The following is a 20,853-nucleotide window of genomic DNA, read 5'->3' as shown; positions in this document are numbered from 1 at the left end:
CTGGTGAGTTCTAATGGTACTTCAGTAAACCTCTGTTTTTTAGACATCATCATACAACACAATCCAAACACAGCTGCTCACCATAGTGGGATAAAAACTCTGTGATTACTTTCTTAATTCCTAGGACTACCCTACTAATTCCAAGGATTACTCATTGCTGGGACTACTTTACTTATTCCTAGGATTACTTTAATAATTCTTAGGAGTGCATTACTTAATCCTTGAATAACTTTCCCAATTCCTAGGATTACTTTACTCATTACTAGGTGAATTGGGCTACTATCCTCTGGTTTTCACTGAAAGTAATGTGGTTTTGTTTTAGAAGGAGATAACCATTAAAATGTTTTACTGTGTTCCAGGTGAATTTATTCTGACACAGTAACACATATCTTGATTCTGACACTTCTGTAGTGATTTCACATGCCTCAGCTTTCTTTTGAGACCTTCAGAGCCAGTGGGGGTGGGAGGGTGAGACATTTCTTAAAATAAAGATAAGAACAACTTCTATCTGTCAAAATGTATTACAAATGGGATTAAACCCAAAGAATATAGCAATGCATTTTTATTTTAATTCACACAGACAATTCTGTTATCAGATAGCTGTCTTGATGATGTGAGCTTATGTTTACAGCCTGACATGATAAAATAGATTTCATTCTTGTCAGAAATAGCATGTTGCTCAAGATAAATCAGTTACACATATAATGAAAAGAAGATTTGTTAGGAGTTTACAGTACAGTCTCACAGCAGCACTTTCAGTTCAATGCTAATGTCAGGGTGACAACATATTCACAGTGGTAACACCCACCTGGTTATCAGGCACAGATTTTTACACCTGACCTCTTAATTTAGGATGCTAACATTTTCTAATAATAAGTAAAATACAAATAAACTTTGCTGGACAAGTGAAAAGATTAAAATTATGATGATGGTACTTCATCAGAAGGAAACCAATGTTAATTGTGGAATTTGTCCTGAGGCGAACATGTACAAAAATTTCTTGGTAAATTTGTCATGGAGCAGATCTCTTTCTAAACCCCAAATTTCAGCTTTATGGTCCCACTGGAGGCAAACACAGGTGGATTTAGAATTAAAACAACAACTTTTACACCAATTTACTGAATAGCTGCAGAGCGAAGTCACAAATATTCATTATGATGATTTAGTTAAAAGAGATCTGACCACTTGTATGGTACAAACCTTAGAAAATCCTACTGCTCAGGTTGAGATGTTCATTGTGGAGCTAAGTTGTTATGCATCAGAGAAAAAGATCAATTCATCCACTCACAATGTCAGCTCAGATCAAAATTCTCCCATCATCAGATATGGGAATAAATGCATAACATGATGATTATAAAAACTTTTCTTTCTTGTTGAATTTTGGTGATTTTTATTATTAGCTGCCAACAGAGTATAAAGTTTCTGTTTGTTGGATGTACAATGCCTTAAATAGTTTTCATATCCCTTGAACTTTTTCACATTTTGTCACCTTATAATTACAAACTTAATTTTTTTTTCTTTATGTGATCGACCACCACAAAGTAGCACATAATTGTAAAGTTGAACAGAAATGATGCATTTTTTTAATTTTAAGCAAATAAAATCTGAGCAATACGGTGTGCATTTGTATTCAGCCCCTGTGTCAATACTTTGTAGAACCACCTTTCTTTTGGGGTACAATAATAATAATAATAATAACTTTATTTGTATAGCACTTTTCGAAACAAAGTTACAAAGTGCTTCACAGCATTTAAGAAGACATATAGAAAGGTAAAACAATAAAACATGAATTCAAAAGAGACAATAAAATTAATGAATAAAAACAAATTCACAATAAGAGAGCCATTCTATAAAAGTAAGTTTTTAATTTAGCTTTAAAAGTGCTAACAGTGTTGGCTGCCCTGAGCTCCTCAGGCAGAGAGTTCCAAAGTTTAGGAGCTCTGACTGAGAAGGCCCGGTCTCCTCTAGTGAGGAGACGGGAGGGGGGCACAGTCAGGAGGCTCTGACCTGAGGTGCGCAGGCACCGACCCGGGACATAGGGGGAGAGCATGTCACAAATATAGGTGGGGGCTACACCATGGAGGGCTTTAAAAGTAATTAATAAGATTTTAAAATCAATTCTAAAGTTGACCGGTAACCAGTGTAGGGAAGCTAAGATAAGGGTGATGTGTTCATGTTTTTTAGTGCCTGTTAAAAGTCTTGCTGCAGAGTTTTGGACCAGCTGGAGACGACTGAGCAACTTCAGACCTATACCTGCGTATAGCGCATTACAATAGTCCAACCGGGTGGAAACTAGTGCGTGTATCACCTTTTCCAGGTCAGACTGGGAAATAAAATGTTTGATTTTGGCTATATTACGAATTTGATAAAAACAAGATTGGACAACCTTTGTAACCTGAGGGCTAAAATCAAATTGCAAATCTAAAATAACCCCCAGGTTACGGGCAGATGATTTTACCAGATTGGATAAACTACCAAGAGAAGAGAGATTTTGAGTGACTTGAGATGGACCGATTAGAATTATTTCTGTTTTTGATTCATTGAGTTCTAAAAATTTTTTGGACATCCAGACCTTTATGTCGGAAAGACAGTTAAAAATGCGAGCAAATGATTCAGGGTCATTCATAGCCAGCGGGACGTATAGTTGTGTGTCGTCTGCATATAGGTGGAAATTTATATTGTGGTTTTGAATGATTTGACCTATGGAAAGCATGTAAATGGAAAATAAAATAGGTCCAAGGATGGAACCTTGTGGAACACCGTATGATAGGGGGGCAGAGGAAGATGAAAACTCTCCAAGTACTACAGAGAATGACAGGGATGAAAGGTAAGAGGAAAACCAAGAATGCAGAGTCAGTAATGCCAATAACATTTCTGAGACGCTTTAACAGAGTGATGTGGTCAACTGTATCAAATGCTGAACTTAAATTTAAGTAAAAATAAAACTGAACATAGACCAGTATCAGCGGCTAAGAGCAGGTCATTGGTGACTTTTATAAGGGCAGTTTCAGAACTGTGGTGTGAGCGAAAGCCGGATTGAAACTTTTCAAACATGTTGTTATTGTTCATGTGCTCGGTCAGCTGGGTGGCAACAGTCTTTTCTAAAAGTTTGGCTAAAAAAGGCAGATTTGATATAGGTCTGAAATTGTTCAGGTCCAGAGGATTAAGTGAGGGCTTTTTTAGAATCGGTCGAACTACAGCACTCTTTAGACCAGGGGGGACACAACCAGATGACAACGAACTGTTAATAATAGAGAGGATGTGGGGACCCACGGTGTCGAAGATGCCCATCAAAAATCTAGTGGGCAGAATGTCTAACTTGCAGGTAGTAGGATTTGCATGCTGAATAAGATCCTTTAAGTTGGATAAAGAAATTTGTTTAAAATGTGTCAGTGAGGACCCAGGTTGGTTCAGGACATCAAAGTTGCCAGGAGCAGGTGGAATATTATTCCTAATGTTGGCAATTTTATTGACAAAATGAGTGAGAAACTGCTCACATTTTGCAGCAGAAGCATCGAAAGGAGGGGTAGGAGGGCAAGTAACTAAGTTTATTGTTTTAAACAGTATTCTAGAGTTGTTGCTGTTTGAGATTAACTCTGAGAAATACAATTTGTGTGCTTCTTCCACTGCCAATTGGTAGGCAAGCATATGGTGTCTAAGGTTTTCTAAAGATACCACAAGTTTATCTTTTTTCCATTTGCGTTCTGCTTTTCTGCATTGTTGTTTTAACTGCCTAGTATGATGATTAAGCCAAGGTAGGAAATTTCTTTTGATAGGTTTTGTTTTATACGGGGCAATAGTATCTAGAATTTCCTGGCATGTATTATTGAAATTGTCCAGGAGCTCATTTACTGATGACACATTTGTTTGCACATTGCTAATCGGTGCAGCCAGAAACATGGTGCTAAAACTGTTTGTTGAGTTGGGTTTGAAACTGCAAATACGGCTGCTTGATGTAAGCTTTTGTATGGCAGAATGCAAGTTAGTTTTGAATGAGACACCCTTATGGTCAGAGACACAGAAATCCAAGAGGTTTACATTATCAATGTCAACTCCCAGGGAGAGGACAAGGTCAAGAGTATGTCCTCTGCTATGGGTTGGATTTTTTACATGTTGGACTAAGTTAAAAGAATCTATAAGACAAATAAAATCAGTGGTAAAACTTGAAGAACTGGGACAATACACATGTATGTTAAAATCACCAACAATTATCACCCTATCATATTTGGCAACAGTGAACACAAGAAATCTGAGAATTCTTCAATGAATTCAGTGGTGGCTTTAGGTGGCCTATAGATAACGGCACAGAATGTAGGTTGTGGGCCACAGAGAAGAAAGACCAGGGATTCAAATGAAGAAAATGTATCATTAGGGAGGGCGGAGCATTTGTAATCAGATCTATAGATCACCGCAATTCCACCTCCACGACCAGACAATCTTGGGTGATTAAGGCTAGAGTACTCAGGTGGACAGGCTTCAGTTAAGGGGATAGTACAGCCAGGTGTAAGCCACGACTCAGTAATAAATAAAAAATCAATATTATTTGACATGATGAACTCTTGACAGAGAAAGGACTTGTTTGTTAGGGATCTCACATTGAGAAGATAAAAATTAGTTGTGCGTGGGGTAAGAAAAGGAGTAGTAATTTTAACCTGAATTTGTTTTTTTCTAAGGCAAAAAGGAACAATGGCACCATGGATTCTCTCCCGTACAACTGTTCCAATGGGAAGTACCTGCAGTGGCCAGCAGGAGGCGACCTCAGCGGCGGTGGAATGTGCAGTCATCGGAGAAGAAAAGGCAGAGGTCACAGTGGGGGTGTTTGATGTAAATGTAAACAGTCATGCACGTGTGCAAGTTTGCACCGCGTGTTGCATATTAGTTATGCGACAACCCGACCTGTTCGGATGAAGGCCATCTCCACAAAACAATGAGGCACGGTTCCAAAATAAATTAAAATTGTCAATAAAACTAACATTATGGGAACTGAAGATTGAGTGGAGCCAAGTATTAAGTCCAAGTATTCTGCTAAACCGGCCAGCGACGCGGGACAACGTGGGAATGGGGCCTGAAATGAAGACACTCAGTATGTTTCCACCAGCTTTGCACATCTAGATACTGACATTTTTGCCCATTCTTCTTTGCAAAATAGCTCAAGCTCAGCCAGACTGGATGGAGAGCGTCTGTGAACAGCAGTTTCTGAATCTTGACACAGATGCTCAATGGCATTTAGGTCTGGACTTTGACATGGCCCTGCTAACGCATGGATATTCCTAGATCTAAACCATCCCGTTGTAGCTCGGGCTTTGTGTTTAGGGTCATTCTAGTGCTGGAAGATAAATCGCCTTCCTGCTCTCAAGTCTTTTGCAGCCTCCAACAGGTTTTCTTCCAGGATTGCCCTGTACTGAGCTCCATCCATCTTCCCATCTGACCAGCTTCACTGTCCCTGCTGAAGAAAAGCATCCCCACAGCATGATGCTGCCACCACCATGTTTTACAGTGGGGATGGTGTGTTCAGGGTGATGAGCAGTGTTAGTTTTCCACCACATATAACGCTTTGCATTCAGGCCAAAAAGTTAGATTCTGGTCTCATCTGAACAAAGCACCTTCTTCCACATGTTTGCAGTGTCCCTACATGGCTTGTGGCAAACTGCAAACGGGACTTCTTACGCCTTTCTTTCAACACTGGCTTTCTTCTTGCCACTCTTCCATAAGGACCAGATTTGTGGAGTGCATGGCTTATAGTTGTTCTGTGGACAGATTCTCCCATCTGAGCTGTAGATTTCTGCAGCTCCTCCAGAGTGACCATGGGCCTCTTAGCTGCTTCTCTGAACAGTGCTTTCCTTGCTCGCTCTGTCAGTTTAGGTGGACGGTCACATCTTGGTAAGTTTGCAGTTGTGCCATAATTTTTGGATGATGTATTGAACGGTGCTCCTTGAGATGTTCAAAGCTTGGGATGTTTTTTATAACCTAACCCTGCTCTAAACTTCTCCAAACTTTATCCTTGGTGAGTTCCTTGATCTTCATGATGCTGTTGTTCTCTAACAAACTACCAAGGCCTTCACAGAACAGGTGCATTTATACTGTAAGTAAATTACACACAGGTGGGTTCAATTTACTAATTAGGTGACTTCTGAAGGCAGCTGATTGCACTGCATTGTCTTCAGAGTTTCAAGTTTAAAATTTTGAAAACCATGCATCATTTTCTCTGCACTTCATAATTATTTACTACATTGTGTTGGTCTATTACATGAAATCTTAACAAAATATATTCAAGTTTGTAATTGTAAGGTGGCAAAATGTGAAAAGAGTATGAATTTTTCAAGGCATCGTACAATAGCTTTTTGTATTTGACAGATTGTTTCCACCCATCCTTTCCAGCAAAACCTTGTGTGAGGAGAAACCTCTAAAAATTATACATAAGGTGGAAAAAGGTCAAGCATCAGTTAGGACACATGATACTCATGATAAAGACTCACTTGTGTTCAGCGGGCAGGTCAGCAGTGTATTCTTTCAGGTTTCTGAAATAATTTGCTTCGTGCAAACAGTGCATCCTTAACCCTTGTGCTCTCAAGGTTTGCATCCTCTGGTGACATTCATGGCTAAAAATGTCCACGCACAAGAACTGGTATAAAATCATCAAATATCAGTATTTATTGTTCTGTTCTGGTGTTTCGTTTGTTTCTTTTTTTATAAATCACATGAACAACTTCAGACCTGCTCAAAAATACCAAACATTTAATATGTTTTAGGATTTTAAATAATTTAAATACCAGTTTACTTATTTTAATTTTTGCATTATCTATTTTTGCCAGTTAAATTATGGAGTCATGGGACAACCAAGGTGTGCCAAGAGTGACACACACACACACACAATCTTGGTACCCCGTGGTCCTACAATGGGAAACCAGTTAAATCTGGTGGAATCCAGTAAAAATATTAAATATTACAACTTTTCTTTCAAATGAAATGCTGACATTAAAGAATGAATGGTATTAAACTGGAATGATTATAAGAATAAAACTTTTAGCTTTAATAGTAGTCCATTGGACATTTTTTAACAACAAAGGTCTCCCAGAGAGGAGTATCTGACACATAAAAATATGAATGCAATGAAAATCTCTGGCATACCTAGGACTCTATCACCAGACCCATCCCCCTAATATTTATTTACATAGAAAATAATTCATGTTTTGTGTGTGTGTGTTTAATTGATAATTAATCATACAAATAATCAGCCTGGCACTTAATTTATTAAAATCCTAAAAATGATTGAATATTTGGTAGTTTGCTGCAGGTCTCAACTTGTTCATATATAAAAAAAAGCTGAAAAATATTGATATTTGATGATTTTATTGCTGGTTTTGCCCATGAAGGTTGCCAGAAGATGTAAAAGGCATCAACAGAGTATAAAAAGTGTGGGGAAAAAGACAATGGATTAAAAAATTGACTACAAAGAAGAGTTATTGTAAAACTGTATGTCACTTGCTGTAAGCCAAAAATCATCAAATAAAAAAAAAAAAAAGCTGAGAAAAATGGATGCCTGTGGAGGACAGAAGGGTTAAGGAACAATAACAGAGGAATTTGTAGGACTAACCATGCTCTGTGTTCTGTCACGTTAAAGGTGAAGGTACATGTTGGTTAATGTGGGACAGCACTGTTGTATTTGAAGAGTGGACAGAAACAAGATGAAAATAAAAAGTGCATGCAGTCCTCAGAGGACAGCAGGCATTTCCACTTGACTGTAAGAAAAAAAACAACTGTGTCTTTCATCAGACATGAGGCTTCCATGGTAGGATGAGAGTAAAAATGGAGAAAAATCACGGAGGTTTTCACATATTCAGTTTTATGAATTGGCAGAGAAACTGCTCCGGCCTGACGACCGTTCAGTCCAGTCTGAAGGAATAGCGATCTCAATGGGGTCAATCTGAGGAAAGACCACAAAACACAACCTCTGGCCCACATATGTCGCCCTCTCTGCAGAAAGACAGGATAAGTTAGATCACAGAGAGGAAGAGTTCAATGAAATCCTTCAAACAAAGACATTTTTCATTTAGAAACTCACCAATGAAGTTGTAGATACACTTTGGTTTTTCTTTCCAATGGACTCCCAGGAAGTAGACAGGTACACCAGTAAGCATAATTATTAGACCAACACCACAAACCACTGGTTCTGAGTGAAGACTAAACCCCAGAAGCAATGCCCAGAACATCAGGTAACACACAGGAACCAGCAGGTTGACCTGACAAAGATGTTACGAGGCAGATGACGACAGTTTATAACAATAAGGGCACATCTGATACTGGTTCTACTGGTCTGGTGGTCGTACCTTAATTGGTCGGTATAAGTTGGGTTTCTTCCACCTGTAGTACAGCAGACCTGCGATGGTGACACCATACGACAGATAGTTGATGAAGGAGACGTAGTTAATCAAGTTGTGTGTTTCGCCGATGCACAATATAACAATGGTGGCAGAACACTGTAAAACACAGCAGAAGCACGACAACGTCATGAATACTGGAGGAGGTATCTGATCTATCCATCATCCATCTGTCCGTCCGTCCGTCCGTCCGTCCGTCCGTCCATCCATCCATCCATCCATCCATCCATCCATCCATCCATCCATCCATCCATCCTTTTCTCCCCAGCAAGACTCTCCAGCCCATCCTGGCGGATCTCAAAGTATTCCAAGTTCAGAAGGAATTTATATCCTTCAGCGAAACTGTAATTTATTATTCTGACTTGAGAATTTAACTTGAAAGAGCTTCACAAAATTAGCATGTAACAAAAAGTTTTTTCTATACTTAGTTAAAAAAACAAATATACTTAATACTCATGAATCTGAACATATCAAGCTGGACTGAAGTGAAAATTATGGTTTGAGAAAAACAAATAAATTTAGCTTTAACAAATTAGAGCTTTTTTCTTTTTTTTAAAAAGTTGGTTGAATTTGTAATTTTCTTCAGTGTGGGTCTTTCCAGTCGGATCTGTCAGGAAAAATTCTAAAGGGAAGCGATGGTCACTAATGTAACGTTAGACCAGTAAATAGAAACTTTCCCCTTTCAGCTCAGGCCTGTCTTCACCCGCACCATCAGCTCTGGTCCATCAGTTCATCTTTCATTACATCACTCCATCATATCATCACCAATGATCCAGAACTACACTGAAAAATACTAACACTAAAAGAAATTAAGGTAATTTGTCACATTTTGCAATGACAAACATTTATTGACCGGGAAGAATGCTTTTTCATTAAACATTTTAACACATCTCTTCAGCCTTCCAAGCAGGGGTATAATACTGTAGCAGGGAGTCCTGTAACAGAGCACGTCATTTTTCTTGTTTCAGCCACTTGCTAGTAGAACAATGCTAGTAGTGGTAGGTTTCTCTCCTTCACACTACCAACTTTAACATTCAGACACATCAGAATATTCTAACGACACGGTCTAAATGTAAACATAACACAGGGAGTAAAGCACATAACCCTTTTATCTAACTCAAATTTATACGAGAAGAATAATAAAATGTTAAGTTCCTGTTGACACTTAATTTCCCTTACTACCAATTAGCCTTTGTGGTCTTTGCACAGTTTAATTCTTTTATACCGACTTTCCACTAAACTGTACATTAAAGATTAAGTTAAAAAATTAGGTGGAAATTCATGACACTCAATCACATTTCCTTTAAAAGCCTTGTAAGTCATGTAAAATGGTCACTTAAGGCTGTGTGGACAAGGACTACCATCAAATTCATTTCCACAGATTTCTATTGTTTACCAAACAACCCACTGATGTAAATGAACAAACTAAACCAGGTAATGTTACATTCCACAAGGTAATGCTTTCTTACACAGACAAAAATAATAAAGATTTGCTCACTGTCTGAGATATTAAGTCAAATACATGGCGGTTGAGAAGCTTTACTTAGTTGACAAGAAAATAAAAATGCACTTCTAGTCTTTTGAATTCCAGTTGTCCATCAAACACAGGAAAAGTAAACTATTGCATGAGAGTAAAGAAACTACTGATTTTGATAGTTTTAACCAAACCAGGATCAAGTACTGTAAATACACAAAACACATAGAGGACTTGAAAAATCAACGTAAAGCTGTACATACGCAGACCAGCAGGGCCGGGATGGGTGTACAGTTCTTATAGTGGATCATAGCGAGCAGGCTGGGCAGGTGGCCTTCTCTGGCTCCTGAGAAACACAACCTGCAGACACACCGACAGACCATCTGTGTTTACGCAGCATCAGCAATCCATGGAGCGGAAAAAAGACACTCAGGCTCACCTGGAAGAGGTGAACAGGTAGCCATTGATCCCTCCAAAGGTGGACAGGGCCACTGAGATTGGCATGATGACAGAAAAGACTCCGAGTAGCTTCTCGCCAAACGTCTAAACAGCAGAACAACAAAGATCAGGAACACGGACATACCTGAAATCACTGCTCAACATAAACCAAAGGATGACCAGACAAGACCAAAACTGAACAGACCTAAAGTTAGTGTCATTTTAAGTACTTTAACTAACAGCTCTGATTAAGAGTCTACAACATGTTACAGTAAATATTTATCTCCACACTCTTCATTACTATCTGACGGTAAGCCAGGGCAGGATCAGTCAGTGGAAAGTTTGCACATTTCATTTTCAGTCTGATCCTGGTGCAGAGGTGAACACATCCTGCTTTAACTGCAGCTGGGAGCCGGGTGCAGGGTGAGGACCAAGCCTCTCGCATGTTCTTTTGGACAGGGGAGGGGCTGTGGCAGTATGAAGTGCATTCTTTTTTTTACCTTTGAATGCACATGTACAAATGTTTAATGTTTAAGTATTTACTCCACAACATGCTGTTCTCTCTTTATATACATTTATACATATCTACATGTCAACTGATCCTGGGTGCCAAGAAGCCCGTATTTCTAGGTAATTAAATTGTTATGTACAAATGTCTATCAAACATTAAAAAGTCTAAATAAGACAAACGATCCCATGTAAAAATAAACTGTATAAACTGTATTTTTATTGTGGAATTTAGCTGGAATTTTACAATTTGGTTTAGTACGATCTCCTGATTGTAACCCAGGTCTGTTGCTCGTAGAGCTAATTTCTGCTTCCCATAGTCGACTACTTTGGTCATTAATGAAATGATAAAATTCTGTTTCCTACTTTACCTTTAAGTTTGGCTGCTCATGCAAGACCTTAAACACTCTGAGGGCCTCTTTTTAATAATACTATCCCCCCTGACCTACTCCATGCTCACGGTGCTCCTCATACAGGAAATTCTTTAGTATTCACCACTGAATAAATGTCATATTCTGCATAAATGTGACAACCCTCATTGTTTAGCTACATTACTCACTACAGCCACGGCATTGGATGACAGCAGTTCCTCAGGCGACATGGAGGAGAAGTAGGCGATGTTGGTGAGCGTGTACACAAAGGTCACCAATGGGATGGAGATGTAGATGGCACGAGGTAGATTCCTGACCAAGGTCATAGCATGCACAGATGATACACCCAAAATCAAACATGCTGTAAAGCTGATCCCAGCTAATATAAGTTATGTTTAAATGCAAATATAATTCATTAAATATAAATTTTTCAAGCAGGTTTGGATCCAAATTGAATAGCAGAAAGTTGATAGCACACATGCTAGTATGGTGAAAAACAACAAAAAAAATCCTCTAGTTTTGACCAGACCATGACCAGTGAACTAAGGAGAAAACACAAAACTCCTGAATACACACAAGCTGTTATGAACTTATTTTTACATATTCTCTGACTGGATGACTAAATGGTTCTGAGAGGCTGAAAATGATAAGTGCTGTGAAACATCAGGCAACAGAAAAGAAAAATATGATGAGCACAATGTAAAAAGATATTAAAAGGCTTATTAAAAGCATTCACCGTCTGGGTTCAACCACCTCCTCTGTAACATAGTTGAGGAAGTTCCAGCCGCTGAAAGCAAAGGACGCCTGCAGAAAAGCCAGAGCAATCTGTCCCACAGATGGTGTCCTGTCTAGTGAAAAGGCCACCTGAGGTGTCAGAGCCTCGTAGTTCCCTTGTGTAGAACCAGACATTTCATTCATTAGTTCAGTTTAGTTAATATACCACTCAGGACAAATTAAAGAAAACAGAATGACAGATTTACCGTTAAAGATCTGTACCAGGCCAACCATGATGATGAGGCCCAGGGCCATCAGCTTCCCAACGGTGAAGACATCCTGGATTCTGGTGGCCATACGGACACTAGAGCAGTTCACCCAGGTCAGCAACACTAAGGAAACACAGAAACCTATGATCACACTTCATCCAGGTCACATTTATGGTCCTTCAGCTGATGTTTCTGACACATTTGCAGTTCTAATACATTTTATTTACCACTAAACACCACACATGTTTGATGCTGGTGACTGGTCACTGTAATAAAAATAAAATAAAAATTTTTTTACAGGATGACAAGAAGAGATCAAAAATTTTCATTCAGTCAGAGGGCATTAATATCTGAACTCAACCATTCCCATTTGACTGTCTCAATAAGACACAGTCCAAGGAGTTAAAGCAGTGGTTGGCAACTTGTGTTGGCCTGTCACCAATAATACCTGGCCCGTCAGATTACATCGATCAAACAACAACAACAAAAAAATAAGACAAAACAAAAAACAACTGATTGCAAGTGTTAATGGGTTAAAAGGACAGCGTGGCCCCTTTAGGATCAAGTTAGAGAGGGAGACACACACACACACACACACAGTGTAATGGTGTCTCCCTGAGGACCCGGAAATTCAGCCACACACTCACAGTGATTGAGATTACAAAACAATGTAATTTATTGAGACCGGGTAATGGAGGAGATGAGCAAGGTGTGGTCCGGTAGGAAGTGGTGGAGACTTCCTCAGGTAATGCAGGGTACAGGATCCTGAAAAGACTCCAGAAACAATCAGGAGGGTCCACAATCCAAAGGAGCAGAGAATTAAGAAGCCAAGAGTCATAAACAGGGGCAAGAGGCAGACTACTTAGCAGGGGCAGGCGAATATCCGTGGTCGTTCCAAAACAGGTCAAAATCCAGGAGAGCACTAGGCAGGAGCAGTCCGACAGGGGATGAAGCAAGATAAGTCCTAGGGCTGTAACAAATATGGAATCTGGGAACAAGAGTAAACGCTGGACATCAACAAGGAAAACAATGCTGACCATCTGGCAGGGAAGCAAGGACTGGAGTGAGCTTAAGTAGGGAGGGGAGCAGGTGAAGAGAGTGAGCAATCAGGATTGCCACAGGTAGAGCAAATGAGCGTGATGAGGGACTGGAGGCCCAGCAGAGCAGCAACCATGACACACAGAGATCTAAGTCAGAGTGGGGGGACATCGGAGAAGACAAAGTTGCTATCCGAAGCGTCCTGTTTAGCAGTGAATGTTTTGCTACAAACTTGAATAATGAAGCTAGCTGCAGGTTCACCCAGAAGTCCTCACCTTGCCTCCACCTCCTGAGCTCAATTTGGAGGTGAAAGCAGGAAGTGTCTGCCTGAGTTTTCCTTGACAACAGACCAGAGCAGCATAATTACTAAACCATCAAAGAAATGTTGGAATTTAGGCAAAAAGACAGATTAATCACAGCCTACAAATTAATTAATCATGATTAGGACAATAAGATTGGCTCCTCGCTAATTGACTGAAAAATACTGGTAGTATCGACTAGCTACTTGAGTGCATTTAGTAAAAGTGTTTGGGAAAGATCTTTTCAAGTATTATACCTCCAAAAATACCATAAGACAACCATCCAAGGCGGTGCAAAAAGGTGTAGCCAGTGTGAGTGCTAGGATGTATAATCAGGTAGTGCTGACAGTGATGCTAATGCTAACTAAAGAGAAACTGGGATTGACACACCAACAAATGGGGCCAATTTGTGCACTAAAAGAGGATTTCACTCAACAATCAGCCAACTTGAAGGAGGCTATTATCAACATTAAGGGAGAAATGTCCTTACACTCAAGGAGAATTGGAAACTGGCTTCCTAAAGAACTGGGCGACACGTTCAAACCTGCCCCGTCATCCGGAGAGCACACCGGATCAGTCAGGCAAATCCAAACCGCTCCACGTTGCCCAGAACCATTATCATGAAACTTCTGAATTACAACGATCGTGAGAAGATAATGACAGCAGCAAGGAGACTGAAAGATGTGCTGTATGAGAACTATTGGATACCCAGCACACCTGCTGATCATACATGAGGATCGACGTCTGATCTTAAGTCTGTCGCTGAGGCAAAGGACTAACTCCAGAGTCCGGTTGTTAAAATGTAATCTGATTGGATTTCGGTTATCGGATTGGATCAAATCTTGAAAATGTGTTGTTCAAAAGGGAAAGCCGGGTTCCAAAATCAGTTTGGATCACGTAATCCAATCCTGGTTGTTATCTGAAAAAAACTCTCAGTTTGGGTTGTTCAAAACTTCTGAGTAGGATCCAGATAATTTTGATCCAAGAAAACAGGATTATCCTGACCCCAACTATATAGGCCTTTGTTCCTGTTTAGTTGAGAATTGATCTATGTGTGTCGAGTAGTAAAACAAAGTAAGTGTCCATACCAATAAAGCTTTTAGTTCCTTTATTTCACAGGTGCTGAGACAAACTAAAGTAGCACGGTCAAACAAAACGGGTAATGACAAACTGAAATATATTACCACAATGACGGTAGAAAAACTGTGCGCCTTCCAACTCAACTGAAACAAACAGAGGTGAGCAGAAAAGGTGTCCTTTATAGGTTAATCAAGTGTGTCCTCTACTGGCAGAAACAAAAAACACAATCCACAAAACAGTTTAAAATAAACCAAAATTCAGGCAAACACTAATTAATTACTTGGCCCACACCGGCCCCTAATTGTTTACTACAAACAAACAAATAAACAATTACTTCTAATACTTTAGTCCTTTTTCCTTTTACGGCCGCTCAAACAGAAGGCTGACCTTAGTAATGCTTATGAGTTCTGTGGTTTGAGTCTTAGACGCTTCTTACTAGTCCATGCTCATCTGGAACAACCTGGATTATCCTGCCCATGACCCAGGAGTTTCGGGGTGCCGAGTCGTCCACTAGCAGGACAATGTCCCCTGAAGCAAAGGTTCTTCTGACTCTAGACCACTTCAGCCGCATCTGGAGCTCCGGCAAATATTCTTTGTGCCACCTCTTCCAGAAAAGATCCACCACATTTTGGACTTGCTTCGGGGGTCAAGGCATCAATGTTGTTTGGATCGTTGGAAGGCGTGGTGATAGGACGGCTGTTGAGTGTCGCTTCTGCCTCACACGGTAAGATTTGAAGGCCCTCCTCATCCAGACTAAGGGTGGCATTGAGGACCTTTCTTATGGAACTGATGAGTAGCTCCTATACTCCACCTTGATGGGATGCAGATAGAGGATTAAACTGCCACAAGATTCCTCTCTGCAGTAAGGGGTGTTCTAATTTTGCAGTGTTCCACTCCTTCATTGCCTTTCTCAGCTTGCGCTCACCTGCATGAAGTTGGTTGGTGCAGATCTCACAAACTTGTCCCCTTCTTGTGATGATTCGGCATAGAGCGTTTATGAAGGAGTCTGTGTCCAAGAAGGCAGCTACCTGTAGGTGCACTGCACGTATGGTGAAAGTGAAGATGACGCCTTATCTTTTGACTGAGGATCTTCCACGCTTGACGTCGATGGGACCAAAGTCGTCCACTCCAGTTCTTATAAATGGCGGTTCATCTGGGATAAAGTGATCTTTTGGCAGGTCTGCCATCTGCTGTTGGTCTACAGCACAATGAAGCTGACAACACACCACACACTTAGACAGGACTGTTCTGATGGCTTAGTGCGCGTTGGGGACCCAACATCTCTGCCGCAGTTGGGACAAAACGTGGCACGTACTTGAACTTTGGTCTTTGTGCTGGATGTCGTAAGCCACACCTCGCCACCCCTCTCTCAGCTTGTATGGAAATTTGTAGTTGATGGCTTGCATGTTGGCCACATTATTCATCTCCTCCATAAACTCCATCTCTGACACTGCATTTATGGCAGTTTGCCAGGAACAAAGCAAAAGCATTCAGGGCCTCACCATAATCTGGCTTGATTGAAGGCCAGCTCAAAGCCTTGTTGATGTAAGCCAACTCCACTGTAGTCATCAGCAAAATGTTCTTTAAGGAGCTTCTTGGCCATCTGATACCCCAGCTCCAGATCCATGAGAAGACAGCTTTGTATCAGTTCTTTAGGTTGTCCACTGGTATGCTGCTCCAAAAAGTACAAATGGTCTTCATTGCATTCGGTCTTGTTCTCCACAGTATGGTCAAAAGCTCTTATGAAAAGTCTATAGTCCAAGGGGTTTCCCTTAAATATCGGGATGCTTTGTAGTGGTAGTGTGGTAAGTCTTTGCTGCTTCACCAGATGCTCTGTAATGTCATTTTGGAGCTGAAGTACATTAAAAAGAGTTTCTGTACCACCAACCTCTTGCTGAGCTGAGTAGCCACCTTGAGATCTATCGCTACTACTGTCCATTATGGGATTACTGAAAAGTGGCGGCAGTTGTAAGCAACCACCCTCATTTCTCTATGGCTCTGTGTAGTCGGGAGTTTCCCCTTAGAGCTGATGGACGGCTACTTGAGGTGGCAAAGGCTGGAGCTGATGGGCAGTGGCATGTGGCTGCGATGAAGGCTGATGGGCGGTGACTTGAGGCTGAGATGATGACTGGAACTGATGGGCGGGGACTTGTGGCTGAGACGAAGGCTGGAGCTGATGGATGGCGACTTGAGGTGACGAAGGCTGGAGCTGATGGGTGGTGACTTGAGGCAGCGATGAAGACTGATGGGCGGCGATTTGAGGCGACAAAGGCTGAAACTGATGGGTGGCAACTTGAGGTGACAAAGGCTGGAGCTGATGAGCGGTGACTTGAGGCGGCGAGGAAGGCTGATGGGCGGCGACAAAAGCTGGAGGTGATGGGTGGCGACTTGTGGTGGCAACGAAGGCTGTTGGGCAACAACTTGAGGCAGCGAGGGTTGTATGACAGAGCATTCCCCACTCATTACTAATCCCTCATAGCTCTGCAATACTTTGACTTTAGCATCAGCGGTAGCTAATGCTATCTTGATTTCCAGCTCTTCCTTATTGGCCTTTAAGCGCAACTCTTGTTTCTGTAGTTCCATCTCTCCTTCAGTGCAGCAGCCTGGGCCATTCATGCAACTTTGTCCAATTTGGCCCTCAAGCACTCCAATGAAGCTTTGGAGCACACAGAGCTGGTGCTTTTGATACCCCTAGTCTGCCTTGACGCCATAGAAATGCTATCAGCAGGAAACACACTTTCATCCATTTTCTTGCTTCCTCCAAACGACCATGTGCTTCATTGATCCACACATCCACTTAACTAATAAAGCCACAAAATATTGCTTCTTTGGGTCAAACCACCTCTGTTGGTCATAATGCATATTTTCTTCTAAGCCCATGCAAGTAAATTGTTCTTTGACTGTGTTATTGGCCTCTCTGAAGTCCTCAAAACCCAGAGTAAATCCCACTGATAACTTAGTTTTGATAAAGGTCTAGATTACAATAGTTTTCCACAAGATGCATCAGTTCATTCCTTTTAAGGGTAAGCTGGCTAAATTTACCTCATTTGCTGTTCATTTTCCTCTGTAAGAACTCCTCTATTGCTCGGAGAGTTGACTTCTTGGCCCATTTGAGCCTCGTGCACGCGCCGCTGTCAGCATCCTCCATCCGTGTGCATTTATACATATATTTATATATATATATATATATATATATATATATATTTATACCATGGTCTGGGTGAATACTCGATTCTGATTGGCTGGAGGGTGTCCATTAAAAAGTGATAATGGACACCTGTAAAAGAAGTTCCGGCCAAATAGCCCTATTGTTGTAAATTATTGCGCTGACTAAACGGTAGTTGGTAACCGTGGCAACAGAAAGTCAGACGCCAGCTGCAGACACGTCAGTTAATGTCTGTGACGGGGCATCGCTGTGAAAGCAGCTTGCAGGCTTATTGGGCTCCGTCAGTCCAGGAGAGACGAGAATGGAGCAACATTTTGTCGTCTCGCAACGTCCCAACCAGCAGAGTCCACAAACGTTAAATCTCTGTCCTTCAAACGCCACTATGGACATGCCAGTATCTTTATGAGATGTCGCGATCAACGGCAATGTTGCATTTAATTTTAAATAGGTCACCGCCTGTTTTTCTTTCTTGATTACCTTATGTAGCGGGGTGGTGTTGGTAAGGCGAAAGAAGCAATAATTTCTATAGAAAAAGAAGAGGGTGACAACCCAACTGGGGAGTTGAAACCTCCAGTAAACCTAAAAAACGGTAGGTTCAAATAAAATGCACCTTAGCAGGTGGATTCCCATAAAAATTACATTTTATTTAAACAATGTCTTTTTAAACTATAATAATAAAACATAAAAACTGACAATTTCCCAAAACAACCCTATACGCCGAGGTTTAGATTGTATGGAGGGCCGATGAACTGGAGGAGCTGGTGGAAATCCAAGCAGAGACAAAACAGCAACCTCTCACGCACAGTATAGCGTAGGGCACGCTACTTCACGTGTCTAACAAAAGAGGAAAACACACCAATCATATGATGCAGATTAATGTCCTGCTCCGTCTGACGAGCGAAAGCAGTCTTACCAGTACATCCCAACATGGGGAGGGAGAGAGAAGAGACCAGGAATACCGCAACAGTTCCCAATGAGCTGCCCCAGCACCAAACTCAGTCACAACCCAGCAGTGCAGCGCAAAGGTGAAACTGCCCGTCATGCGGCTTTCCGCACAGCTGCGACAATCAGCACAAGAAACATTCGGGTAAATACCCAAGGACCGCCACAGCCCCAGTGGAGAAGGAAAGAGATTATGGCACTTAAGATTGCAGAGGAGGTAATGTTGACACTTTGGCAGCGAGCCACACAATTGTCAGCGTACAGCACAAGCTAAAGGACAAACACCTGCCTGGATATAAAGGCGTTCTACTCTGCCCCGCAATTACTGCCATATTCTACACCTTGCGCCTTTGATGGGAGAGCGAGGAGATTGGAGTAAGAAAAACCTACTCCACCACACTTACTTACTACTTGATACAGAGTGAATGATGGACAACATTATAAAAACCATTTAGGAAAGACTTGCTTGATACACATTTAATGATCAAAGTGAACTGTGGATAATATTTCTTGCAATAAAAACAATGTGGGAAACTATCTGTGGACTTTGACTGAAACAAAATGTCGCATCATCCTCTGGATACACACAAGCTGTAAGAGCTGCACCTGCCCTCTGAAATGTTTGTCACGTAACATAACGTTAAGCAATCCTCTCCCTTCCCTCCACTGATCAGGTCTAATACAACAGCTGCAGGTTCTGTGTCAGAGCTGGTTACCTTGGCAGCACGTCACAACATTAATTTATGATAATGGACACCTCGTCGGGCTCTATCCCTTACATATTCATTGTAGTAATTTTGTAAACAAAAACTAAACGAAAATATTTTTGCCAACGCACATTTTTTACTGGACGAAAACTAGACTAGACAAGACTAAAACCCCCATTAATAAACAATAACTGGGACTAAATCAGAATGGTAAATGGTAAAACGGTCCGTATTTATTTAGCTCTTTACTGTACCTGGAATGGTACCCAAATCACTTTACATCATACATCACATTCACCCATTCACACACACATTCACACACTGATGGCGGAAGCTGCCATGCAAGGCGCTAACCACGACCCATCAGGAGCAATTTGGGGTTCAGTGTCTTGCTCAGGGACACCTCGACATGAGCTTGACCGGCGGAGAATGGTACCGGCAACCCTCAGGTTACAAGACAGCCACTCTACCCACTGAGCCAGGCAGCCCTATGCATGTTCGTGGACTAATAAAGACGAGATGAAAATGTAGTTCACTAAATAAAAACTGGGCTAAAATCTATGGACATTTTAGTTCAGGAACAAAGACAAGATGAAAATTTTATTATTATAAGATACGATTTTGTCAAATCCTGTCTTCTCCTCCTCGTCAGCTCTTCCATGACTCACACACACCCCCTTTCAAACCTGCAGCGGGCAGGTGAACAAACACACGGGACAGACAAGAGGTGGATTCATGGCGAAAAGGTAAAAGTAAAACATTAATGGCCATGCTTTGCACCGGGCCCAAGAGAAAGAGAAGACGTGATATTTTACTACACTTAAGTGGAGAAAAAAAAAAAAAAATTATGCTTGATTTTAGTGAAGGGAAGGAATGTGGTCTGGAAATGTAGCTGGAAAAACACAACAAACCTGGAGAGACACGTTGCAGTTCTCCACAAAGACATCGTGGTAAGTTTAACAAAAAGTTTGGTGGTGGTTGTTTAAAATGTTACATTTAACCAGCGGCTGTAATTTTCCAACAACAACGTTAAACCGACCGCAAGCTAATGTTGGCTAACTTACTAGCTTCGTAGCATGTAGCCATAGTGGCCACTTGTTGACAGAATTGTGTGTGAAGTTTAATTTATGCGAACTTAGATACGTTATACTGGTCGGGCAACTATGTTTTCAGTTGGATTGCAACTTTAATTAATGCAGACAGAAGTACGAGCTAATCTAGGAGCTGCAAGCGTCCTAAAAGTCACTAAATGACGTCATTGCCTAATTTGCATAATAAATCTAGTACATTTAGTTGGAATGGAAGCTGCCGTGGAAAGGAATGTCAGGGGAAAGTTAAAAATTGATGAAAACACAACCTTAAAATGTTTTGATCACACACACTCACAAATTATTAATAATAAAATAAAAATAAATTCTTCGGTTAATATGTTTGTTTTTAAGTTCAGTTTTATTAGGCTTAGTAGTTTTT

General features: G+C 40.9%; 1 protein-coding gene across 2 annotated transcripts in view; it reads right to left on the bottom strand.

Annotated features, from left to right (window-relative positions):
• Positions 1–7,372: 7,372 nt before the first annotated feature.
• slc7a10b (solute carrier family 7 member 10b) overlaps positions 7,373–20,853 on the bottom strand; it is a 58,098-nt gene continuing 44,617 nt past the window's right edge. The window contains exons 4-11 of one of the 2 annotated variants that reach the window (XM_041996303.1): positions 12,149–12,274; positions 11,905–12,058; positions 11,357–11,480; positions 10,292–10,395; positions 10,116–10,212; positions 8,328–8,477; positions 8,063–8,240; positions 7,373–7,974 (exon numbers count right to left, since the gene is read on the bottom strand). In XM_041996303.1, the coding sequence (XP_041852237.1) occupies positions 7,844–7,974; positions 8,063–8,240; positions 8,328–8,477; positions 10,116–10,212; positions 10,292–10,395; positions 11,357–11,480; positions 11,905–12,058; positions 12,149–12,274 (1,064 nt within the window). In that variant the 3' untranslated portion in view covers positions 7,373–7,843. The remainder of the gene's footprint in view (positions 7,975–8,062; positions 8,241–8,327; positions 8,478–10,115; positions 10,213–10,291; positions 10,396–11,356; positions 11,481–11,904; positions 12,059–12,148; positions 12,275–20,853) is intronic. The other variant, XM_041996304.1, reaches the window with a different exon arrangement.

Source organism: Melanotaenia boesemani, chromosome 10 (genome assembly GCF_017639745.1).
Source record: "Melanotaenia boesemani isolate fMelBoe1 chromosome 10, fMelBoe1.pri, whole genome shotgun sequence".
Lineage (NCBI taxonomy): Eukaryota > Metazoa > Chordata > Actinopteri > Atheriniformes > Melanotaeniidae > Melanotaenia > Melanotaenia boesemani.
Note: the sequence above shows the minus strand (reverse complement) of the source record. Positions and strands in the feature narration are given on the sequence as shown.